The sequence below is a fragment of the Centropristis striata genome, chromosome 9 (genome assembly GCF_030273125.1).
Source record: "Centropristis striata isolate RG_2023a ecotype Rhode Island chromosome 9, C.striata_1.0, whole genome shotgun sequence".
NCBI classification, from domain to species: Eukaryota; Metazoa; Chordata; class Actinopteri; order Perciformes; family Serranidae; genus Centropristis; species Centropristis striata.
The window spans coordinates 39534653-39562070 of NC_081525.1; the positions used below are offsets into that span (position 1 = coordinate 39534653).

Here is a 27418-nt window from a genome sequence, read left to right on the forward strand (position 1 = left end):
TACAAAAAGTGTACAAAGTGAAAAAACTCTGTGAGGTTTCCAGGTAATCAGCGAGACTCCAAGCTGAATAAATTCTCATATTTACTGGACAGAAATATGAGAACTCTTGGCAAGAAAAGGTGCATTTCATCACACTGTTCATTGAACATGGCAACATTCACAATAATGCATCTCTCTGACTGACAAACCAAGAGCGTGAAAATCCTGAAGGCCAACAACAAACCAGTGGAAAACAGTTCTCTAAAGAAAGAAACTCACGATATTAATACTTCTCTTTGATGCTGGAAAGTAAAACATCCACAATATTGCAAGAGTACCGTTTTGATTGCAATAGGATGAAATAAACGTCGAGAGAGAAAGTGCAAATAAAAACAACAAAACAAGAATCTACAGTCGGAGTGAAACTAACAGTAGGATGTTTGCAAAATCCAGATGTGATGAATCCATCCACTGTTTTTAAATAGAGAAAAATGACAAAAGAACAGTGCTGCATGAACCTGCACACAGCAGGTCAGCAGGAAAAAATGAGGAAAAATTAGCTTTTACAAATGACCTCGACCTCCAGTTATTGTATAGTAGTGTTTAACTCATATAGGCTACATGGATGTACTTCAGTGGCTAACTTTAGATCTAACTTCAGATCTAAACCACCTGTAGTCTAGATGGATTTCAGAATAAAGGCCTCCTATAAGAAGTGAGGAGCATTTATGGGTACAAGTCAGGAACCGGCCTACCTTACATATCTCAAGGGTGCTGAGTCCAAAAAAAATGGTTCCCAAGCGAAATTTTGAGTTTTTGACCTTCTAATTTGTATCAAATGGCCAATTGCCCATCTTGCTCAGTCATTGGACCATTTCCCCTTAGTTTTTTTGTAAGTAGGCAATCAAAGATGAGGAAATTAAGTTTCTGGATCTATAGTCTAGAGTCAGAGCAAGGATATAGTGGAGGCTCAGTGTCTTTTTTATGTATATATATATATGCAAAATACCAACTGGAACATTTAAAAGTGATATTGATTGAATATTTATGTCGGCCTTAAAAAAAAACACACAAATAATGCTTAATTTCACCTTAAAAGATGGTATTTTGCATATATATAAATATACATAAAAAAGACACTGAGAATCTAGACTATAGATCTAGAAACTTAATTTCCTCATCTTTGATTTCCTACTTACAAAAAATTGTTTGATAAAAAAAATATTGATATGCAAATGAGAAGGTCAAAAACTCAAAATTTCGCTTGGGAACCATTTCTTTGGGGATTCAGCACCCTTGAAATAAGTAAAGTAGGCCGGTTCCTGACTTGTACCCATAAATGCTCCTCACTTTCACTTTTTGGACAATTCCGTCTAGACTAGTGTCCGTGCACATTGTAAATGCATGGAAATACCAACATGTTTAATGTAATGACAGTCTTAACATGGAGGTTTTTGATCCGTGTCCATGCCATTTTTTTTTATTTGTCCCCTTTATGTATTTCCATTATACAGGCCTCAAAGAAGCTGATATTTTCCCCAAATTTTATTGATTGAAACTGCTGTAAACTGCACAAATTATAAGCGTTTGTGCAGTTTTTGTTGCAGAAGCCTCCAGCTGCTTCCCTCCATCTAGAGAGTGCACTGATGTATGACATCATATGGAAAGAAGCTATTACTTGTAATCAATAAATTAAAAATTTGATCTGTAAAATCTTAGAAAATAGAGGCTTTAAGTGCTTGTTGTTATGGAAGAGGATTAGGGCCAGGTAGGAGAAACAAAAATAATGAGGGGGACATTTTTTTTTCATTATGCAGTTCGAGACAAAAGTTGAAATGTCGTGAAAAAAAAAAGTCAACTTTTGTGTCCGGTAAATTTGGAAAGATAGTCACAGATTGGTTGTTCCCGTGTGAATTAGTCATGAGAGGAACATTGTTTAGAGAAATGGCGTCTATCCGACCAGACTGCAAGGAAAAAATGAGCATTAACCACAATTTTTAAGTGTAATAGCACTAAAATCCATCTACACATAAATGAGCTATTCTTGGCAATAGGCCACTAAAACTATTGTTCTGGGAAAATCTGTTTTTTTTGTCATTTATGTGAATGTTTTAGACATATATTAGACATATTAAGGTCAGGTTGTATCTTGTATCTTCTTTACCAAACTCAAAACTTTATTCTTGAGAAGAAGTGCATAATGAAAATGTTTAGTTTTTTTCCTACCTGCTCGAATGTTCGGCATGTTTTGTCTCAACAGTCAGATACCCAAATAAATTTAGTTTACTATGACCGACAAAAAGAAAGAAACGCAGAGGCTTGAACCTGCAAATATTTGGCATTTAACCAAAATAATAAATCAACTATCAAAATCTAGTCAAATTAATTTTCTGTTGATCGACTAAGCTTTTAATCAACTAATTGTTTGAGCTCTAATCTAAACAGATCACATTTCCACTGAGGAAAACGCCGTATAGCAGGGTTTGAAAATGAAGGCAAAATAACCGTGCGGATATTCAAAACACAAAAACTTTGATGTATGTTTGTTTAACCCATTGAAGCCTAAAACACCTGTAAAAACTACCTGTAAAACCTCTGGGGGATTTTAAAATAAGCCCCTAAAACCTGAAAGAAAGTTTTTCTGGAAATCCAACAGAAGTGTCAACGCTTCTACTAAATAATAGATTTTTTGGTAACACTTTACAATAACCATCATTTATAAACGGTAAACAGATAGTTTATTAATGTTTAATCATCATTTATAAACTGTTTATAGACCATTTAGAATGGTAAATACATAATTTATTAATGTTTAACTAACTTAACCATGTGTAAATGGCAAATAGATGTATATTTATTTATAAACATGTCTATTAATGTACGTTTATAGTTACTTTACCATTAACAAACAATTAAATTATAATTAATTGTTTATAAATAGTTTTAGTTGCACCCATTTTAATATTTTTAACTCCATATTAAGTATGTTAATGATTTTGAAATGATTCATATACCTTTAATAAATTGGTTGAAAACATTTAACGATGAAATATGTAAAGCACTTTGTAAATGGTTAATAACTGGTTTATAAACCATCTATAAACATTATTTAGTTGGTTATTGTAAAGTGTTACCGATTTTTTTTTTAGAAATGAAATTCAAAAAGTATTTGAGAGCTTATACAAATACTGCAAAAAACGACGTATCTGCTTTCCAGGCTTCAAAGGGTTAAAACAATATAAACAAACATCATCATCAACAACAAAGAAGGATTCTGGAGCCACGGGGGCTGAAAGCAGAAGTTATTGTTTGAAATCCTTTTCCCGTCTGAGCTGTGATATTTACCAGCAGGTCATGTTTCAGTGATCTGAGCCAGCAGCAGGTGAAGCAGGTCATCAGCCGGCCGTCTGTGTCGCTCTTCTTCATTCACCTTCCAAGTCCAGCTTAAGCAGAGTTTCCTGGCGGAGACAAACATGCAGCTTAGTCGACATACTGCACCACAATAAGCCTTTAACCTGCTCCAGCAGGTCATGTTGTGTTTATCTAGGAAGAGTTCCCTTAAAAACAAACAAAAAAAACTGAACATTTCAATTACAAGAAGCTCACACTGCAAAAAAGCCAACTTGGATGGATTAAATTCATTTTTCGCCTCAAAATTCTACACACAATTCCCCAAAATAACAATGTGAAAAACGTTTGTTTGGAATATCTGCAAATGTATTAAAAATAAAAAACGGAGAAAAAAAAGTACTTGTACATAAGTATTCCAAGCCTTTCGCCAGGTGCACCCTGTTTCCACTGAAACAATACAAATTTGCAAAAATGTAAAAACAAACTATAATAAGACAGTTACTTTAATATCACACTGCAAAAAAGCCAAGTATTTTTTGGCCTTAAACAGTGATTTAAGTTGGTAAAACTTGGAAATATAAATTATTGACATTTAGGGCAATAATGTAAGTTAGCACAACAAAGGAAGCCAGTTGTCTGCTCAAAAACAAGTTGGTGAGTTGTTGTTACTTATATCTTTAAGTTGGGGTTCACAACAAGGGACAATAGTTCTGATAACTCTTATTTCTTTGTTGTGAAATGCAGGAAAGTGGTGAAATTCGGTCATTAGCGAAAGCTAGCCGCTAACTGATGCTAGCGGCTAACTGATGCTAGCGGCGCTGCTTGTTACAGCTACAAGAGTAGCCATTAGCGTATCAATGCTAACTCAAAATTGTGGTCACAACATTAGCTGACATTTCATAGCGGCGTTACAATCGTGCCAATTCAGCACATTGCAGAAGTTAGCAGAAGTAAGGATTAAAAGTTATTACAATGTAAAATTATTAGTTAGTACAACTTACAGTTGAGTTGACAAAAATCTGAATTCAGAGTTGAGCAAACTCAAAAACAAAACTTAAAATATTTAGTTTAATTGTCCAACCTAAAATTTTAAGAAGTTTGTTGCCTTGAAATTTTTCTTTTTTTGCAGAGCAGACTGATACTGGATTTATTATATTTGCAAGTTAAAAAACCTGGTCACTACATATCATCCTGGAAAATTAAAGAGGTGAACATTTTAAAATGAAAAGATCAAAATATAACACTAGCAGGACATTTTACTGTACATTTCTACAGTCAGCTACACTGGAAATTAAAATAGATGTTGTAAAAAATAGTGCAAAATTTTTTATTGAAAAATCTGCAATATTGTATAAAAGACTATAAAACAAACTATTTTCTTTAATTGAACAAAAGTAAATTATTCAAATTAAATGAAGTGTTGGCGAACCTGTATAATGACCATAAAATATAATTTATTTTTTAATTATTAATACATATACTGGTTATTAACAATCATTTTTCTTACTGCTCATCACAATTTCCAGGAGTGATATCTTAAAACATTTATTTTGTCCAGCTACCGGTCCAAAACTCAATAATATTAATTTTGCTACCAAAGTACATATAATAAAAATGGTAAAATTTCACCTTTTAGGGATTTTGTGATACTTTGTGACATTTTTTAACTACAACTTTGGCCGACATGAACACTTCAGCTAGTAATATCGGCTTGGCCAATGTTTTAAAAACATAATGAAATATGCCTAAATAAAACACATTTATTAGAGCCATGAATTTATTTTCTAAAAGCCAGGACACAGCTGGTGTATCTCCAAAGGTTTTCTCCCCTCCTCCATCCTGTCAATAACTTCCCTCCAAGAGACAAAGGCAGGAAATGTGGTGAAAGAGGAGAGGAAGAGAGGAAAAGTAGGAGTCGCTGGCTGCACTAATGTATTCTAACTGGTTCTACTGAAGCGATTCACTCCAAAAATACAGACATTTTAGCCCCGTTAGTGGCTCGACAGGTCGCATATCTGTCTTTTGTGCTGCAACTTTAGTATGATATTCCTCAACAAGTAATTGTGGAAATTTTGAAGACATTCATGACCCCCAATGGATAAATCCTACACTGCAAAAAAGTCAAATTGTATTTTTTGGCCTAAAACAGCGATTTAATTTGGTAAAACTTGGAAATATAAATTATTGACATTTAGGGCAATAATGTAAGTTAGCACAACAAAGGAAGCCAGTTGTCTGCTCAAAAACAAGTTGGTGAGTTGTTGTTACTTATATCTTTAAGTTGTTGTTCAAAACAAGGGACAATAGTTCTGATAACTCTTATTTCTTTGTTGTGAAATTCGGTCATTAGCGAAAGCTAGCGGCTAACTGATGCTAGCGGCTAACTGATGCAAGTGGCTAACTGATGCAAGTGGCTAACTTATGCAAGCGGCTAACTGATGCAAGCGGCTAACTGATGCTAGCGGCTAACTGATGCAAGTGGCTAACTGATGCAAGTGGCTAACTGATGCAAGCTGCTAACTGATGCAAGCGGCTAACTGATGCTAGCTGCAAACTGATGCTAGCGGTCATTAGCGAAAAATTAGCGGCTAACTGATGCTAGCGGCTAACTGATGCAAGTGGCTAACTTATGCAAGCTGCTAACTGATGCAAGCGGCTAACTGATGCAAGCGGCTAACTGATGCTAGCGGCTAACTGATGCAAGTGGCTAACTGATGCAAGTGGCTAACTGATGCAAGCTGCTAACTGATGCAAGCGGCTAACTGATGCTAGCTGCAAACTGATGCTAGCGGTCATTAGCGAAAAATTAGCGGCTAACTGATGCTAGCGGCTAACTGATGCAAGTGGCTAACTTATGCAAGCTGCTAACTGATGCAAGCGGCTAACTGATGCAAGCGGCTAACTGATGCAAGCGGCTAACTGATGCTAGCTGCAAACTGATGCAAGCGGCTAACTGATGCTAGCGGCTAACTGATGCTAGCGGCGCTGCTTGTTACAGCTACAAGAGTAGCCATTAGCGTATCAATGCTAACTCAAAATTGTGGTCGCAACATTAGCTGACGTTCATAGCGGCGCTACAATTGTGCCAGAGAAATTCAGAGTTGAGCAAACTCAAAAACAAAACTTAAAATATTTAGTTTAATTGTCCAACTTAAAATTTTGTTACCTTGAAATTTTGAGTTCACCCAACTTTTCTTTTTGTACTGACTCTGGTGATCGACAGGTTAATAATAAGTTGTTGTTTTTTCTGGGATGGATTGCTATGAATTTTTAACACTGATTGTGCCCAGTGAGTGAATCCTACAGACTTTGTAGATACTCTGACTTTTCCTCTAGCGCCACCATGATGATTTGAGAGTGAATTATCTCAACAGCTGTGGGTTTAATGGCATTTGCTGCACACTTTGAAGCCCCTCAGGAGAGTTTCTCATAACTTTTATAGTGGAATAACTTTGGGTTAAGTGCTAATAAGCAAATGTTAACTGTTAGCGTGGCTGCAGTCTTATTCGGTACGGGTTTGGGTCCCAAAATTAATTTAACTTCTGGTGTGTTTGGGGTGATTTATTTTGAGTAGGATGTTTTATTTTCAGCGTGCTGACAGCGATGAAGCCACTGACCCAAAACTCTGGGAAAAGCTTGACTTCCTGAGGAGGAAACACCTGTGGATCCTGTGACTACAGGAGCAGCTGCTGTCTATTCAGCAGCGAGGCACAAAGAAAGAGTGGCATTTGTGTTCATATTGTCAGCTATTTTTTTTATTTCGTCTTAGGGTGCCCTCTGGTGAGAACGTGAACCTGGACCAACTCAGGTCTATCTCGTTATAACGAGAAACTGTCATTATCTCGAAATAACGTGATAGTATCTCATTATAACGAGATAAATGGAGGATATTTTTTATAAGCGTGGCAGCAATACGCTTCCGTAGTTAATTGATCAGCTGTGTTGTGTTTTACTGGCGCACAGCTTGCGAACACACACGTTTACATGTTTTAACCTATGAAATCATGAAATCAAAATACAAAAAAAATGTTTTCACAAAGCAAAAGACTGCAAGTAGTCAATATCAGTCATATCATCAACTGGATATTTTGCAGGAAATGGGTAATGTTGACGATATAAAAAGCAAGGACCAGCGAACGTGTCGCTCCATTGTGAAAGTTGAAATTGGAGCTTATTTCCACTGGAAGATGACGAAACGTCATTCAGACCAATGTGGTTCGTTTGCATGTGTGAACGTGGACCACACGCAGTCTGTATGCTACAATGGAACTATTTTACTGCCTGGTGCGGACCAAATAATCCAACTAGCGGTGTGAAAGTCTCCATCATCTTCTGGAGGTCTCTGACTACAGGTCTGGGTCTGTGGATGGCGGGCTGGTTCCTGCCAGAAGCCCCGTTAGAGTCTGAGCCAACAGAGCTTCTGGAGAACCTGCATGACTTTGTCTGATTTGGTTGAAATCTGATCAGATAGCATTATTACCCTAACCCTAACCCCGTGTAGAACCGCCACTGGAAAGGCCTCAGATGTTGTGGAGACATCATGATTCACTTCTCTCATCGTTAAATATGTCTTTCGTTTAAGACACCTCATAAACGCAGCCTCCAAAATAACCATGAAGTGGAAAATCAACACCTCTAAAACAGTTATATATATCTCATGTGTACACATGTGCAGCTGAATGAATGAATGAATGGTATCTCCTCTCTGAAGGTGAATGAAGGTGCCTGTGTCTGCTTTTTTTTTTTTTAAACGTGTGTGTGTGTGTTCTTGTGCTTCCTACATAGTGAGGACCGGAACACGTTTTTAACCAACAGAGTGAGGACATTTTTACAAAGTGAGGACATTTTGGCCGGTCCTCACTTCTTTAAAGGCTTTTTTTCAGGTTTCACACTTTGTTTTAGGGTCAAAGGTTACAACTAACTGAAACTGTATTGTGTGGTTACAAAACTAACTAAAATTATAGTGAAAATGTCCTTCGTTTTCGTCTTTGTCAACTTTTTTCATTAATAATGAAGATGGATCAGACAAAGGAAATAAAGGCAAAATTTACTGTGACCTCTTTTCATCTCCCACCCAACAAATACCCCATTACAAAACACTAACAACTAATAAAAACTAAACTAAAACTAGCAAACTCACTCTAAAAACTGAAAACAAAAATTCACAACAAAATTAAAACTAAAACTAATGAAAAATCCAAAACTATTATAACCTTGCAAGGGAATTCACTGTTCCAATGAGGGTCCTCACAAAGATAGAAGTACAAGAATGTGTGTGTGTGTGTGTGTGTGTGTGCACAAACTTGTCTTGCCTTAACGGGACATGTGTGTGGACCCTGGACGATGAGCGGGTCCTGGGACTCTTTGAGAGAGAAGCTCTGCTCGGTGAGAGACCTGGACGGCCTGAACTCCTCCCTCCACCACCACAGAGCCACGCCCACCAGCAGCACACTGAGAAACACTGGGAAACACACACACACACACACACACACACACACACACACACACACACACACACACACACACACACACACACACACACACACAAGCATCCAATTACTGTGTGGAGCCTCTGCAGACATGACGGAGGGCGTCTGAACTCATCACGTTTCTGCATCACCTCCTCTGAGTGGACAAACACACAGGAGGCTGTGATGACTAAATAAAGCTGCAACATTGAACACACAGCATTAATACATATAGATAAAAATATGCTTTATTTGTAGAGTGCTTGTCTAAATATGTAAAGAGGTTTTTAGATGATAAACTAGGTAAGTAAATATTTACATTTACATTCAGGCTACGTTTACACGAGGACGGTCTGAACAGAAGACGCAAAAGTGGCGTCGCGTCTTCACTTTTTATTCCTCGTCTAGACGAGCGTTTTCAGGAGGAAATCTGCTGCATACGGTGACTCAAAAGTGTGTGAAATGTGATTGTATGCAGCCAGGCGGCATCACTTAAAGCCATAAGAGCATCTTTGGGCATGCAGAAGTTTTCACGCCACACATTTTCATCAGCTACTCCTTCCACAAAGTTCTCCTCCATCACTAGATCTCCCAGGTCTCGTTCACAGCCGTCTGGCTCCTCCCACCAATCGCTGCATCCAGAATGTGATGGAGGTAATTCCAGATCCTTCTCTGTTCACTAATACTATCTGTACATATCCTGGACATTTGGTGGAAAGACTCCTGTAAGTTTATTAGAGCTGCCAGAGCAGCTTGAAGGTCCCACCATGGAAATAATCCCACGTTTCTTTATTTCCTGTCCTGGAGCATGTATGTGACGTAAACACATACGTGACGTGAGCAGATCAGATCAGAGTTTTGTGTCTTGTCAGTGTAGACGACACGCTACGGAGGAGAGGATTACACTTTTACACTTTGGAGGGTGGTTTCAGATTTTTGCGTCTTTAAGCCCCAAAAACGACGTCACCGTCTAAACGAAAGGCACTTCACATAAAATATTTTGTCGTTTTTACCCGCGAGCGTCCTGGTGTAAACGGGGCCTCAGTCATTCAGCAGACGATTTTATCCAAAGCGACTTACAGGAAGAATAAAAACAAACAATCAAGGTATAGTGCAATAAGAGCTATTAGTGCATCAATAAGTGCTATTGACAATTCTTTGAGGAGTAGAATTATACATGTAGCTTACAACCAAGGAGGTAATTCTACACTAAAAGACCCTGAAGACCAGTGGTGGAAAGTAACTAAGTACATTTACTCAAGTACTGTACTTAAGTGCAATTTTGAGGTACTTTTACATTACTTGAGTATTTCTATTTTATGTGACTTTATACTTCTACTCCACTACATTTTTAGGCAAATATTGTACTTTTTACTCCACTACATTTAGCTGACAGCTTTAGTTACTTTTCAGGTCGAAATTTAACATAAAAACGTAAAAAATTTAAAGTCATGAGACATTTTTTTTAAGTTAAACCTCACAACAGTATATTAAGTGGTTAAAATCAGCCCCATTAAAAAAAAAAAAATTAAAGCACTACTTGCATAAATGCATCAATACAAATAATCTAATAATATATTAGATAATACATTACAATGAGTGGGGGCGTGCTGCATAACGAGTACTTTTACTTTTGATACTTTAAGTACATTTTGATGCTGATACTTTTGTACTTTTACTTCAGTAAGTTTTGAATGCAGGACTTTTACTTGTAGTGGAGTAATTTCACAGTGTGGTATTAGTACTTTTACTTAAGTAAAGGATCTGAATACTTGTTCCACCACTGCTGAAGACACAAAGACGGAGCTCAAAATCACAACCACTCCCTGTGTGTCGAATGTAAATAACGTTTTTATAGAGCAAGCTGGTAAATAGCAACCTTCACATTTCTTTGTATCTTTATAGCTTTAAGCAAACATATTCTTAAAGTTCTTAACAAATGTGTATGTGGACTCAGCAGTGCGAAGGAGATGCAGACTGCTGCATGTGAGTGAGTCAGCAGGGAGTGACCGTGTTCACGTCATATTTATGTCCTTTTTTTTTTCCACAGTGGAAAAATTGACCTCAAACTCCTACAGCTGGGAAACAATCTAATGGGCCAAATTGCATCAGTATTTATATTTGAAAGTAAATATTTGATTTTGACTCATTGTTACAGTAAAAATGCCCCAATAACAAACCCCTCAGTGCCCCTACGTTTCTGTTTCCCCATTTCATTTGGTGAACACAACATCTGTGTGACAGGAAAGTGGTTATTTCAGGAGTTTTTACAGCTTTTTGGAGAGGATAAAACGTTTCTTACTGATCAGAGAGAGGATTCCGGCAAATGTCGGGTCAGGTAAAGATGGTGCAGGAACTGTGCGAGATATGGAAGGGATTTCTTCAGGTTTGCTTTGTCCTTTTTCTGGAGGAGTGCAGCTGAACTGTGGACTCTCAGAGAGGAGGTCGACAACGCACTTGTGATTGCACGGCGTCCTGCTGTGTCCGCATACAGTCGGCCCTAAAAACAGGTAAAGAAACGCTCAGTTGGGAGGAATCTATGACTGCAAGGTGTCCATTTTTCTCAATCTGTACTTGAATCAAACCCAAAACCTTTACACCCTCTAGGGCAGTAGTTCTCAACCTTTTTGGGTCGCGACCCCCAATTTAACATGCATGTTGTCCGCGACCCCCGCTCACTGAACACAATCTCACACGCACAGTTTAGATCACCCAAAAAAGAAACAAAATGACCAAAAAAAGGAAACAAAATGACCAAAAAAGACACAAAATGACCAAAAAAAGGAAACAAAATGACCAAAAAAGACACAAAATGACCACAAAATGATCAAAAAAGACACAAAATGACCAAAAGACACAAAATGACCAAAAAAGAAACAAAATGACCAAAAAGACACAAAACGACAAAAAACAACAACACAAAATGACCAAAAAGACACAAAACGACAAAAAACAACAACACAAAAAGACCAAAAAAAGGAAACAAAATGATCAAAAAAGACACAAAATGACCAAAAAAGACACAAAATGACCAAAAAGACACAAAACGACAAAAAACAACAACACAAAATGACCAAAAAGACACAAAAGGACAAAAAACAACAACACAAAAAGACCAAAAAAAGGAAACAAAATGACCAAATAACACACAAAATGACAAAAAAAAACACACAAAATGACCAAAAAAAAAAAGACATTAAGTGACCAAAAAGACTAAAACACATTAACACATGAACACTTTAACACAGTGGAGACAGAGCTGACTTCCAAAATGATTTGGCGACCCCCAGAAATCATCTCGCGACCCCAAGGTTGAGAACAGCTGCCCTATGGCACCATGAACTTCAAGTCAAGTCAATTTTATTTATATAGCCCAAAATCACAAATCACAGATTTGCCTCAAAGGGCTTCACAGACTGTACATGGGACCACATCCTCTGTCCTTAGAGCCTCACATCAGCCAGGGAAATCTCCTTAAAAAACCCTTTTAGCAGGGAAAAAGAAGAAGAAACCTCAGGGAGAGACAGAGGAGGATCCATCTCCATCCAACTGCACCATCCCTAAAAGAAAAACCGCTTTCGCACAAAACTGCTTCTCATATATAGCTATAAAAGAATGGAATGAATTCCCCCAACACACTAACATCAAAGAGTTCACTAAACAAACTACAATGTACCTACTATCTAAACAGACCTGCACTCACTGATAGCTAGGTTTTCATAATTAGGCTTTTAATTGAACAAAAACACCTACATTCAGACGTGCTTATCGTTCTCAGCAGGCTCTTAACTAAACAAAAATGCACCTACGAGCAGATGTGCGCCATGATTTTAATTTTAATTAGGAAAAGTTTTACCCTTGTAGGACTCACCATGATTTTATTAATGCTCTTAAAAGTTTTATCCTTGAAAAAAATATTCTAGGATGTTACCATCCCCCAATGAAGGACTACGGATGGAAAATAGCACCACTGCTAAATCTGATGTAACCATCTTGTTGTTGTTGTTCATGGAGTGACAATGATTTATGGCAGGGATTCCCAAAGTGTGGTGCGTGGACCCCTGGTGGTGCACGAGCTGCCGCTAGGGGGTGCGCGAGATGAAAAATGTAATGGCGGTCTGATAATTACATGATTACAATAAAGACGTGTAAATAAACATTTCCTTTGAAAAATGTAAAATCAAAAACTAATTAATAAATGCAGGCTATTTAAAATGCTCTTCATCTTAAAATGAAGCGTAGAAGAAGTTCTCTTCTTCATGTTTCCAGCCTGTTATGATGACGGGTTGTTTAGCTCCACGCTCATTTAAACTTGCTGCAATTTTTGTTCAACGCGGCTCAAAATATGAATTATATATATAATATGAATTCCCCAACTTCTCTTCTTTCTGCCTCTGATCCTGAGCCTGTCATCATCCTCTTTGCTCTTAAAAGTGGAAGCTTGTTCATAACTTTGTTGCATTATATTGAAACTGTGTTACAGATTAATTCAAATGCGAGACCGCATTGTTGTGATGGTGATTATTTTAATCTATGTGTGTTCTCATTTGAGCATGATTAAACATGCCGCCTTTAATATGGTGATAAAAAAAGCTTATTGCGGGTGTTCCCGGGTTCGAATCCGACTCGGAGCCCTTTCCCGCATGTCTTCCCCTCTGTCTCCCCCTTCACTCTGTCCTATCAAAGATTAAAAAAAATGTAAAAAAAGCTTATTGCATTTTTTTTTTTTTTTTTGAAGGTGTGGGGGATTGGGGGTGTGTCAACACAGTTGGGACATAGAAGGGGGTGCACGGCTAAAAAAGTTTGGGAACCGCTGATTTATGGTATTACATGCTGTCCTTTAAATAAACTCATTCATTCATCTCCAGGACGGACAGACGTCAATAGATGTGGTTGTACAGGGCAGATCTTTGATACATAAAGAACATGTTTAAATCATCTGACTGGTCTCACCGTCTGGTTGGAGAACCGGCTGGAGGACGACCACTCCACCTGGGGAGGAGACGTTGGACAGCAGGATCTGGAGGTTGTTGCCGTCGTGTTTGCTGGCTCGACAGACGGAGCGCGTCACTTCTTCACTCCAATATACAAAACCCTGAAGAAGAACAGAGCCAGTTAGCAGAACCTCGGTCTTCCTGCAGGAATTGCAGCAATACTTTTATTATAAGTTGAAGGTTAAGTGTCAGGCCCTGTGCGCTGTGGGGACCAGGTGCGTTTATACTCCAGGGGAATTCCCAAAGAATGGATTAAAGCAGGGGTAGGCAATTAATTTTCCCAATTTTCCACTCTGAACTAAATTCTGCTCAATATTAATGTAATCGCTTTATAAAATACAGTAAATTATCTGGTTTTGAGCTGCTACTGATAGGAACACATGTTATGATGAGACTGTTAATGTGGAGTAAATCAAATATAGCAGTAAAAAGTAGTAAATACTCCAATCACTATATCACTTTTCCATTTATTTTAAACACAACTGTAAATGTCCTTTAGTAAGCTTCCTATTTATGTTTTTGTATTATATAGCTTGTTTTTCATGTTTGTACATTTTCAAGGTGTTTAACAATGTTGTGGTGCTTTTATTTTGGAAAAAGTGCTGTCCAGTGTGAAACGGGTGCTTTCATTTTGAAAGGTAGTGACAGGAAATAACCGGTAGAACGGTTAAATGAAAAAACGAACAGTAAATAATAACGAGTGCGTAGTAATTCATATAAAGTTGATATAAAGTATCTAAAAGGCTTCTATAGTGGCTGACTGACAGGACACAAGGTTTGTTAAAGTTTATTTTATTCTGTCATATATATTAGTGGCTATATTTGTTGTCTTAACTATAGTAAGAGTGTTGTTAGCTAGTGCTAATGTTTGCTATTTTTTTTTCAAAATAAAAGCACTGTGGTTATATTGATTTCTAATTTCTTGGTAACCTCACCAATGCCCAGGTCTGGGTTAAAGCCACATATAGCACCATGAATTGTGCACCACTTGCAGCCACTTTATGTTCCGTCTTCAGGTATTGCATTAATGATATTACAGTGTAAACACCGCAAAGTTGTGCAGCCGAGTGCAGTCTGCCTTTTTTTTTTTTCGTCTTATTGCAATAATCCATGTGGCAAACATTAATGTGCTGAGAGAGGACAGGGATTCATGTAAGCAGAGTTTGGGGAAATATTGTTTATTTCTTTAACCTTATTTTTCATTCATTCAGCAAAAAATGTCTATTTACGACACTATAATATTGTGATTTCTTTTTCACATTTTTCTATTTTTAAATCAGGGGAATAGCTTGAAACCAAGAGATGTCATAGTTCTCATTATGTTCTTTCAAAGGTCTGTAAAAAACGTTTTATTTTACCTCAAACACAGCCAGTCCGAAGGGCCGGTCCAGATAACCGTTAGACTCCACCACAATTTTACGCTGACGGCCGTCTAAATTTACTCTGGAGATGCTTCTTGTTCCCTCGTCCACCCAGTACAGCAGCTGACGAGGCATATCTTTAAAGAAAAATCCCATAAAATTATGGTTTTGAAAGAAAAAGGCAACATTGAGCAACACTGACCATGTGAGTTCTGCTACAAAGAACGCAGAGACACATGAAAACAGACTCAGACACTTCCTGTTTTAAAGGGGAAGCTGAGGTTCTCACCACTTCTTTAAAATCCTCTAAAGAGAAATGTACAAGATATCGACACCTGCCAATCAACAACGTACCCAGAGAGAGAGCCACGGGGTGTCGGATAGAGGAAGTGACCAGAGTCTTCGTGTCTCCACCGTCCAGTCTCGATCTCTCAATCTTCGGCGAGCCGCCACGCTGAGCCCAGAAGAGAAGTCTGAGGAAACAGAAGCAGCTGATGAAAAATGCTGAAATACTTGCTTCATTCTGTTTGTAAAGATGCATCTGTAATTTCTCATTTCCTGCAGGCTTTCTGCAGGTTTCATGCAGTTACATTTTTAAGACCTTTCTCTTGTGTTTCACCATCTCCTACTGTGTTAGCTCATAAAATATGGAGAAAAGCTTTTAGACAAACACTGGGCCTCATTCACGAACCGTTCTCAAGAACAAATTTGTTCTTAAGTCCTACTTACGAAGATTTTACGAACACTCAGGAGTCTTAAGCACATTTCAGTGCCGACATGTTGGCCTGGTTGTGTTGTCTTCTTTTGTTACGTTCAATAAAATACATTACAGTGACATTTCGGTCATATTTATGTATTTATTTATTTATTAATTTCATTTTTTTTTTGCATTTTTCATTTTAATTAAATTAAATGTGCAAACACTTTATCAAGTAAATTGGAAATCATGCCGTTCATTAGTGATACCACCCTACCTACAAAACAATGACATATATATTGCTGCTGCAGGAGGACTCTGCAGGGCTTCATATGTTATAAAAATAAATAAATAAATAAAATCAAGCCAAGGTTGCAACCCCTCAGTCCAATACTAAAGACATATTTTGAGCTTACACACTATGGTAAACTTCTGCCTTACAGGGCACCCGTTTTAAATATATATATATATTTATATATATAAAATAAATTGTTTGTGTTGTTGCAACCTGCACTAAGGCTGCTAAATTTAATTTTCTTCCTCCAAGTGATCTCCTGCAGCAGAACTTCTACTTCTGAACTGCTAAAGTTTTTTTTTTTTCTTTTTACCTGTGCTAGAACAGATTTACACTTTGCTTTAGGCGTTCTGTTGATGTTTCCTCTTTTTATGCGCCCTTTTATGGGCGTTAATGGGCGGTTACCTATGCTAATCCTATGTTAATTAGACAATTTACGAGGAGATGGCATTCATCAATTTAAGAACACGGCTGTGAACAATTCAGCGGCTTAAGAACACGTTGATGAATCTGACATAGGGTCTTCTTAGAAATCTTCTTAAGAATCTTCTTAGATTCTTAAGAAGATTTTGGTGAATGAGGCCCATTATCTGTGATTGGAAGGTCAGTGAACGCCTCTTACCCGTGGAGAGGCTCCACGGCCACAGCAGAAGGTTCATCCAGCCCCGTGATGAGCCGACGATGAGCCGATCCGTCCAGCAGGCCGACGCTAACAGAACCGTTCTCCACGCTGGTCCAGTAGAGGAGATGGTGGATCCAGTCCACAGCCAGGCCCGAAACTGAACCTGCAACCTCCAGAACCAACACCGAGTCCTGCAGCTTTCCATCCACCGAGACCCTGAAACACACAGAACACATGTGATCGATACAAAAACATGCTTTTTATTCATTTCATTTATTTAACAGGGACAGTGCATGGCTATTAGCTAGGAGCTAAATTTCCTCTGTTGTCCCTGGGCAGGAACAAATAACAACAATCTAACACAAACAAACAAGCCTTTCAAACAGCAACAACAAAGTTTCACACTCTTAAAACAGAATACAACACAGAACAACAGCAAGAGTAAAGTCACAGTGTTAAGACACAACACGAAACAATGGAAAGAAAAAGCCAAGGATTCTTGCTTAGCTGGGACTGAACGCCAAGGAGAATTAATTAAACATTTTTTTATTTAAAAAAAAGGAGAGCTCACATGCTAAAATCTATCAGGGTATTATTTTAATTCAATTTATCATGTCAATATCTAGAGAGTTCAGTTCGGTTCAGCTTTTATTTCAAACATGTGCGAGTAACACAACAAAGTAAACACAAAAACAAATACATCCAATGAGAATAATCAAAACAAAACAAAAAAAATAGCAATTGTTTTGACAATTGCTATTTTTGTTTTTGTTTTGATTATTCCAAATAAAAGCTGAACTGAACTCTCTGGATATTAACATGATAAACCTGTGTTAATGTTGTGTCTGATGACTCAGCAGCAGACTGGCGGTAAGGGTAATTCCTTTAAAAAAAAAAATTTTTTAAAAAGAGGGGATTTCACTTCCCTATTAGTTTAATCACACACTATTATTGTATATTATATAATGTCACAACCTAATTTCCGGGTATTTTATGCTTCATCACTTCAGTTCTGTTTTATCACAGAACAAAAGGTCAAATTACAGGAAGCAATACAGATATATTACAGATCATTTTCTGTGGAGAAACACACTGACAGAGATTCCTGCTGAGGCCTTTTATTCAATGAAACTGTTTGATTTGATTTGATTGAGAATTTATTTGAACTCAAAATAAAAGATGAACATTAAAAAACAAACAAACAACAATAAATACAAGTCAACAACACAAAGTGAAACAACAACAACAAGACTCAACACGTATTTGTGTTCAAAAGGAGTCAAAGCTTATTAAATCCTTTCTCCCTATGTTAATTTACTATATTCAGTTATATAACAACAATGATATATATATATATATACTACCGGTCAAAAGTTTTAGAACAGCCCAATTTTTCCATTTTTTTATTGAAATTCAAGCAGTTCAAGTCAAATGAACAGCTTGAAAGGGTCCAAAGGTAAGTGGTGAACTGCCAGAGGTAAATAAAAAAAGGTAAGCTTAACCAAAACTGGAAAATAATGTACATTTCAGAATTATACAAGTAGGCCTTTTTCAGGGAACAAGAAATGGGTTAACAACTTAACTCTATGGAGTCTTGGGCTATTTTGTCCATTTTTTAATTCTTTTCATGTCTTTGTAAGTCATTTTGTGTCTTTTTTGGTCATTTTGTGTCTTTTTTTGGTCATTTTGTGTCTTTTGGTGTCTTTTTTGGTCATTTGTGTCTTTTTTAAGTCATTTTGTGTCTTTTTTTGGTCATTTTGTGTTTTTTGGTGTCTTTTTTTGTCATTTTGTGTCTTTTTTAAGTAATTTTGTGACTTTTTGTCTCTTTTTTTGTAATTTTGTGTCATTTTTTGGTCATTTTGTCTCTTTTTTTTAGTAATTTTGTGTCTTTTTGTCTCTTTTTTGTCATTTTGTGTCTTTTTTTGATCATTTTGTGTCTTTTTTTAGTCCTTTAGTCCAACATAAAATGTGATTTTGAATCTTTTTTTTACTTTCAAAACACTATCATGCTCAATAAAGAATTTTAAATGTTGCAAATGTGCATTAATTTCAGAGTACACTGAGACATTAAACTGCATCATTTTCAATTAAATTCTGGAAAAGTTGGAGTGTTCTAAAACTTTTGACCAGTAGTGTATACATACATATATACATACATATATATATATATATATATATATATATATATATATATATATATATATATATATATATATATATGTATATATATATATATATATATATATATATATATGTATATATATATGTATGTATAACACATAGTAATGTAGCCTTTAATTCAATGAAACTGTTGGTTATAAACTACAAATACAGAAAGTAAAATGTATTTTCAGGTAAATTTTGTCTGTAGATTCAAATGATAGCAGCACACAGTGTTGCTGCAGGTATTAAACTAGTCAGCTGTTATCAGTGAACAGTCAGCAGACACATGTAAAGAGTTCAGTAACACACAATGAAGCAGCAGTTGGTTTCTTTGTCTGCAAAAGCTCATAAGATCTGACTGAAACCTTATCTGAAAGCTTCTGATACGTCAGCAGCATAGACAAGGAAGAAATAATAATAGGAATAATAGAGGGAGGGGTGAGATGATTGATGACTGGCTTTATTCTTTGGTCTGTTATCAAATGAAATTTAAATTTAGGGGGAGGCTGAGGTGTTTCGGGAATCTGCTTTAAATATTTCCTGGATGTTTACAAGAAGTGCTGTCAGCCAGTCAGCGTTCCTCATAACAAAGTGGAATATAATAGACTTTACTAGCAGCACTCAAAAACTCATTTTCAGTTCTTTCACTGGCCAGTTGAAGCTCATTAATAATCCAACAAGACAACATTAAGATACAAGTTGTCTTCTCTGCTGCCATCTTGTTGTCTTCTCAGTAATTCCTTTTCTTTTTAATTCTTATCTATTGGTGTGTATTGAACGACTGTGTTCATATTTATTATGTTAACCCATTAAGGCCTAAAACGCCTGGAAAAAACTGCCTGTTAAACCTCTGGGCCGCTTTGAAAGAACCCCCTAAAACCTGAAGTTTTTCTGGAAATTCAACAGAAGATTTTTCAGCCTCTGTAGCAGATAGAAACTAGACAATTTCCTCTGGGGAAATTCTGAAAGGGCCATGGGGGCTACTGCCGGTGTGTGTACACTATGATGAGTTTCTTCAGAGATTTCAAACTATGCCCTTTAACCTCAAAGTATGTGTGTGTGTGTGTGTGTGTGTGTCTGTGTGTGTGTGTGTGTGTGTGTGTGTGTGCGTTTGTGTTTGAAGCATGTGTATGCATGTGTGAGGAGTGTGCGTGCTTACGCGCATGTGTGTGTGTGTGTATCTGTAACTGTAATCACATCAAAGATCAAAGCAATCAACAGAATTAACTGACACCTGTTCCGGCTCAGTGACAGCAGAGGTGGAGAGACTGAAATTTCTGGCCTCGAACAGAAAGCATTTTTGGCAAAACCATAATACCTATCATTGATCCGACTTCACTTTGAGTGTCCTGAGTTCTTCCTGAATGTCTACATGTGATTTTTTAAAAGAAAAATGAAAAAATAGCTTTGTTAGAGCGATCAAAAAAAACTGTTACATCTCCCTTTTTTCCGAAATCTTCCTGCGTTTTTAATATGGGAGCCAATGAGGCTGTTGGTGGTGTTGGTGGTGCATCTGTGCGTCCTACGCCCAAACTATAACTCTGACAGCTTTACCAGAGGATTGTGAGTGAGAAGACTAATTTTCCTACGTTTCTATGTATAAATTATTTCTGTAGAGTGGAATTTGCGGCCTGGAGCGCAGTTTTCAAATTTATTTTTTGACAGTTTTTTCTCTCCCTCTACACTCTGGCGATGATGTCACACACTGTGACACGAACATTCCGTGCAATACACACCCATTATAATCTCAGAATTTCTCCAAAAATGATCATGGTCATTGAACAGGGATTGATAAAAAACTATATGACCTATTGAAACGTGGATTAATACACCGATACACAAGACTTGTGTCTACTGTTTAAAGTTTAAATGGAGTCTCTAGGTGAAATTATGCCGGAGGAGTAGACGTTTAAAAATCTCCAATTATTGTTCTTTTTTTCGCTCATTTTTTGACGGCCGTCCCATTCATTTCAATGCAACATTTTGGGCAGTTTTTCGCGACTTTCGTCACGAAAAATTCGTATTCTGTAGAGAAAAGTAATAGCACACCGATCCCGATCAAACCGCACGTTTTGATATATAATTTGTCCTGCAACTCTTCAAGTTGCAGGACTAGTAGCGGGACGAAATTGCGTCCGGAAGAGGAAGAAGAAGAAATCTACAGTATAACAGTAGTGCAGCACAGCGGTGCGATTGCCCCGAGGCCCTAATGAAATTCAAAAAGTATTTGAGAGCTTATACCTGTGGCTAATGTGGCTTTCATGAGTATCTTATAATTCTTCATAATAGCATTACAAACACCCATGACCCACCCATTATGTCTTTGCCATGCCTTTATTAATCTTTTGTTTGCTTATTGATATTAAAATATACTTTATTGCTCATCTATTATAAGTTAACTATGCACTTGTTAAAAGTTAACTATGCTTTTTGCAGCTAAAGGGATCTAAAGGGAGAACAATGCCTTATTACTTGTTAATTAATGGTTATTACAAGGACCTTAATATAAAGCAGCTAAAGAAATGCTTGAGTGGAGTGACAGGTGAGCTAGAGCGGTGTGTGATGTCACCTGTACACGGCGCCTCGTCCTCCCGGGGCCCAGTACAGCGTCCTGTTAGAGGCCAGAGCTGCCAGCGGCCCCGGTCCATTTTGTGTCTTTTTTAAGTCATTTTGTGTCTTTTTTGGTCATTTTGTGTCTTTTTTAAGTCATTTTGTGTCTTTTTTGGTCATTTTGTGTCTTTTTTAAGTCATTTTGTGTCTTTTTGTGTCTTTTTTGGTCATTTTGTGTCTTTTTGTGTCTTTTTTAAGTCATTTTGTGTCTTTTTGTGTCTTTTTTGGTCATTTTGTGTCTTATTGTGTCTTCTTTGGTCATTTTGTGTCTTTTTTAAGTCATTTTGTGTCTTTTTGTGTATTTTTGTGGGTTTTTTTGGTCATTTTGTGTCTTTTTTAAGTAATTTTGTGTCTTTTTGTGTCTTTCTTGGTCATTTTGTGTCTTTTTTAAGTCATTTTGTGTCTATTTTGGTCATTTTGTGTCTTTAAGTCATTTTGTGTCTTTTTGTGTCTTTTTTGGTCATTTTGGTCATTTTGTGTCTTTTTGGGTCATTTTGTGTCTTTTTTTGTCATTTTGTGTCTTTTTTTGGTCATTTTGTGTCTTTTTTTTAGTCCTTTAGGCCAACATAAAATGTGATTTTGAATCTTTTTTTTACTTTCAAAACACTATCATGCTCAATAAAGATTTTAAATGTTGCAAATGTATGAACTAGAGCGGTGTGTGATGTCACCTGTACACGGCGCCTCGTCCTCCCGGGGCCCAGTACAGCGTCCTGTTAGAGGCCAGAGCTGCCAGCGGCCCCGGTCCCGCTAGATGTGGAGGCGGCGTTCTGTACTCGGCGCCTGTGATGCTGATGGATCGTATTCCTTTAGAAGAGCTGAAAACCAGCTGAGCCTCTTCGCCTGCAAGGACACACAGACAGAGAACACACACAGTGGTTCTTGTGTCATCAATCAGATTAAAAGATGTTTGAGTTGGTTGCACATTCAAAATTTAAGTGCTCCTTTTTTCTTCATGCTAGTGTAAATATTCAAGCTGGAAAAGTTTCATGGGATTTAACAGGAAATAACTAACAGGAATGACTTGGGTTATTTTCTCTGGCTGGATTTGACATTTTTATATACAGATGGAAATAGAAAAAGATTTGTGTTTTGCCCCAAAATAGGTTTAAAAAAGGTACAATTTCTGTATTAAAAAGTGAACTACATTTTTCATTTTTTCAAATTTCCTGAGCCTAACCTTCCTTAAAATGTTCATCGAATTTCCCTGAAATACACAAAAAAATACCTGAGACCTTATTGATTTTGTACATTTGAAAAGTTCAGGAAATGTACCAACGCTTTTTGCAGCCCTAATTAACCCTTTATCAGGCAAAGAACTATATTTGGTAACTTCAGGTAATATTTCGAGAAAAAAGTTGCAAATTTACTAGAATAAAGTGGCAAATCTGTGCGTAAAAAGTCGCAGATTTACGAGAAAAAAGTGGGAAAAAAGCAACTTTTTTCTCCCAGATTCACCACTTTAACCCTTAAAAGGACACTCATTGAAATACTTGCAAATTCCAAATTTCAACCCTAGAGAATATTGGAGGATATTACATACAGCTAGAATGTGTAAAAAAAAACATATTTTGAGAAAAAAGTTTACGAGATTAAAGTGGCAAATCTACGAGAAAAAAAATTGCAGATTTATGAGATTTAAAGTGGTGAATCTGGGAGAAAAAAGTTGCTTTTTTCCCTATAAATCTGCAACTTTTTATGCGCAGATTTGCCACTTTAAATATCTTAAATCTGCGACTTTTTGTCTTGTAGATTTGCCACTTTAATCTAGTAAATTTGCAACTTTTTTCTCAAAATATTACCTGAAGTTACCAAATATAGTTCTTTGCCTGATAAAGGGTTAAACTAACATAATTTTTTTCTGGATCCTCGGTGCCTTGCAATGTCTCTAAACTGTCAATCAATATGTGCTGTGTGTGAGTCTGAGTGTGTGTGTGTGTGTGCATGTTTGTGTATGTGTACATACAGATGTGTATGTGGGGAAGGGAGGGGTGGGTTTAATCATTTTTATTGTCTGTTTTTATTCTTATTTTTTGCAAAGCACTTTGTGTTGCATTTATATGTATGAAAAGCGCTATATAGATAATGTTTTTTTTGATTGATTGATTGATTGTCTTTATTTCGAACATGCAAGCAAATAAAAAAAAAACAAGTTTAAATATTAATAGATGAATAAATAAAAAACAAGACAAAAAAGCAAAAAAAAATTGAGAAAACAGACACTTTCTGCAAGCTCGAAAGGGAGTAGGAAGAAGTAAAAAAACGTATCTAGTCCTACCCCTTAACAGGTCTCTATATCTATATACATATATATATGAATAATCAATATAGTCACACAAAAATATTATAAACAATTATATATATATATACACTACCGGTCAAAAGTTTTAGAACACCCCAATTTTTCCAGTTTTTTATTGAAATTCAAGCAGTTCAAGTCAAATGAACAGCTTGAAAGGGTCCAAAGGTAAGTGGTGAACTGCCAGAGGTAAATAAAAAAAGGTAAGCTTAACCAAAACTGAAAAATAATGTACATTTCAGAATTATACAAGTAGGCCTTTTTCAGGGAACAAGAAATGGGTTAACAACTTAACTCTATGGAGTCTTGGGCTATTTTGTCCATTTTTGAATTCTTTTCATGTCTTTTTTTGTCATTTTGTGTCTTTTTTTGGTCATTTTGTGTCTTTTGGTGTCTTTTTTGTCATTTTGTGTCTTTTTTTGGTCATTTTGTGACTTTTAGTGTCTTTTTTTAGTCATTTTGTGTCTTTTGGTGTCTTTTTTTGTAATTTTGTGTCTTTTTTAGTCATTTTGTGTCTTTTGGTGTTTTTTTTTTGTCATTTTGTGTCTTTTTTTTGTCATTTTGTTTCTTTTTTTGTCATTTTGTGTCTTTTTTTGGTCATTTTGTGTCTTTTTTTGGTCATTTTGTGTCTTGTTTTAGTCCTTTAGTCCAACATAAAATGTGATTTTGAATCTTTTTTTTATTTTCAAAACACTATCATGCTCAATAAAGAATTTTAAATGTTGCAAATGTGCATTAATTTCAGAGTACACTGAGACATTAAACTGCATCATTTTCAATTAAATTCTGGAAAAGTTGGTGTGTTCTAAAACTTTTGACCAGTAGTGTAAATATATATACACTATAAATGTTTGATTTGATTTGCTCATTTATACTAAGTGGCGGTGCAGTAAATAAAAGGATAACTGTGAAAACTAAAGCAGCCCCACCTCATGAGTCTAAGAAACCAGGCTCAAATAAAACTGTTATCAGAGTCTCATTCATGTCTTTAAATCATATCAGCACTGTATAAAAGTAAAAATGCAACATTGCGTAACAAGACTGATTTCTCTCAATACAAAAGGAGAGGACATTGATCAATAGCAGATCACAGTAGTGAATGAAAAACGTCTCCACATCCTCTGATTGATGTCAGAGAACATGTTTGAACATTAACTCACGCTGTCAGTGAGTCAGTTTATTGAAGGTGGACCCGTCAGTCGTGCCACATGCCACAAAGGAAACACAAACGACTTGTGCAAACACTTAAAGTATTGAGTTCTTATGTAAATATCAGCAGTGTGATACCAGCCGCCACATCATGTGCTGCATTAATCACCTTCTGAGGAACAATGACTGTCTGATAGCCTGTCGGCACGTGGGCTAAACCACCATCCAGTCAGGTTACATTTTAGGGAGGAAAAAAACTCTTTCAGAGGGGTTTCTTGACCTCTGACCTCAAGATATCTGAATGAAAATGCTTCTACGGGTATGCATGAGTCTCCCCTTTACAGACATGCACACTTTATGACTATCTCATGCAGTTTAGGGAGAAAAACATGCAGTTTTAGGCCCCGTTTACACCAGGACGCTCGCGGGTTAAAACGACAAAATATTTTATGTGAAGTGCCTTTCGTTTAGACGGTGACGGCGTTTTTGGGGCTTAAAAACGCAAAAATCTGAAACCACCCTCCAAAGTGTAAAAGTGTAATCCTCTCCTCCGTAGCGTGTCGTCTACACTGACAAGACACAAAACTCTGATCTGATCTGCTCACGTCACGTATGTGTTTACGTCACATACATGCTCCAGGACAGGAAATAAAGAAACGTGGGATTATTTCCATGGTGGGACCTTCAAGCTGCTCTGGCAGCTCTAATAAACTTACAGGAGTCTTTCCACCAAATGTCCAGGATATGTACAGATAGTATTAGTGAACAGAGAAGGATCTGGAATTACCTCCATCACATTCTGGATGCAGCGATTGGTGGGAGGAGCCAGACGGCTGTGAACGAGACCTGGGAGATCTAGTGATGGTGGAGAACTTTGTGGAAGGAGTAGCTGATGAAAATGTGTGGCGTGAAAACTTCCACATGCCCAAAGATGCTCTTATGGCTTTAAGTGATGTCCTGAAGTCCTGTAACGCAGCTATTCTCAACCTTGGGGTCGGGACCCCAAATGGGGTCGCGAGATGATTTCTGGGGGTCGCCAAATCATTTTGGAAGTCAGCTCTTTTTAGTCATTTTGTGTCTTTTCTGGTCATTTTGTGGTCAATTTGTGTCTTTTTTGGTCATTTTGTTTCCTTTTTGGTCATTTTGTGTCTTTTTTTTGTCATTTTGTGTCTTTTTGGTAATTGTTTTTCTTTTTTGGGTCATTTTGTGTCTTATTTTGGTCATTTTGTGTCTTTTTTGGGTCATTTTGTGTCTTTTTTGGGTCATTTTGTGTCTTTTTTTGGTCATTTTGTTTCTTTTTTGGGTCATTTTGTGTCTTTTTTTGTCAATTTGTGTCCTTTTTTGGTCATTTTGTGTCTTTTTTTGGTCATTTTGTGTCTTTTTTGGTCATTTTGTGTCTTTTTTGGTCATTTTGTGTCTTTTGGTCAATTTGTGTCCTTTTTTAGTCATTTTGTGTCTTTTTGGCAATTGTTTTTCTTTTTTTGGGTTATTTTGTTTCTTTTTTGGTCTTTTTTTGGTCATTTTGTGTCTTTTTTGGTCATTTTGTGTCTTTTTTTGGTCAATTTGTGTCCTTTTTTGGTCGTTTTGTGTATTTTCTGGTCATTTTGTGTCTTTTTTGGTTATTTGTTTAATTTTTTTTTACTTAATTTTTGTTTCTTTTTTGGGTGATCTGAACTGTGCATGTGAGATTCTGTTCAGTGACAACATGCATGTTAAATTGGGGGTCGCGACTCAAAAAGGTTGAGAACTACTGCTGTAACGGAGAGAGAGGAGACTCTCCACTCTTGTGGATTCAGTGAGCCCTTTTTATTAATGTGGGATGATGTTCGTCTTCAGTAGTAGCCAGTTTATTGCAGTGAGGGCATTTCTTGATTCTTGAGCTCAGTGTATAAGATGAGCTGTTGAGACCTCTAGAATAATCACAGCCTCATGAAACTTAACAACCACAAACTAGAGACCTGGAGCATTCAGAGGATGGAGGGCTTTCTCAGCAGTTTAAAAAAAAAAAACAGGTCATGACATCCAATTGCAGAAAATTGTAATTCTTGCAGAAATCAACAAAAAAAAAAGAAGAAGAAGAAAAAAGGATCACAGCAAGGATTTCTATGGTCCATAAATTAAAATATCTAAAATAATAAAATGGGGAGCTCTCCAGGCTGCACTACTGTTGAAGATTATTAAAACAACACAAGATGAAACAAAAACCCTCATTGTTGGTTTTATTACTGGATAGTTTTGCCAGTTGATGCTTCCATGAATCCTCCTCCTCCTATTATACACACAATCTCTCATCACAATGTATGTTCATGTCAACTTGTCACCCTTTAAATAAAGAAAATATAAGGAAGTTCCGGGATCATAACCAGGATCTTGGTGATGAGAAAAACCAACTTGATGTTTCTTTGGCTGGTTTCCAGACGTCTCATGTAT

The 27418-nt window shown here is 36.8% G+C and overlaps 1 protein-coding gene across 1 annotated transcript in view; it reads right to left on the reverse strand.

The window, feature by feature from the left end:
- Positions 1–2242: 2242 nt before the first annotated feature.
- LOC131977203 (low-density lipoprotein receptor-like) overlaps positions 2243–27418 on the reverse strand; it is a 41554-nt gene continuing 16378 nt past the window's right edge. Inside the window, exons 7-14 of the mRNA XM_059340403.1 lie at positions 22212–22383; positions 16768–16983; positions 15508–15626; positions 15151–15290; positions 13752–13893; positions 11101–11298; positions 8643–8791; positions 2243–3437 (exon numbers count right to left, since the gene is read on the reverse strand). Coding sequence (XP_059196386.1) covers positions 3402–3437; positions 8643–8791; positions 11101–11298; positions 13752–13893; positions 15151–15290; positions 15508–15626; positions 16768–16983; positions 22212–22383 — 1172 coding nt within the window. The 3' untranslated portion in view covers positions 2243–3401. The remainder of the gene's footprint in view (positions 3438–8642; positions 8792–11100; positions 11299–13751; positions 13894–15150; positions 15291–15507; positions 15627–16767; positions 16984–22211; positions 22384–27418) is intronic.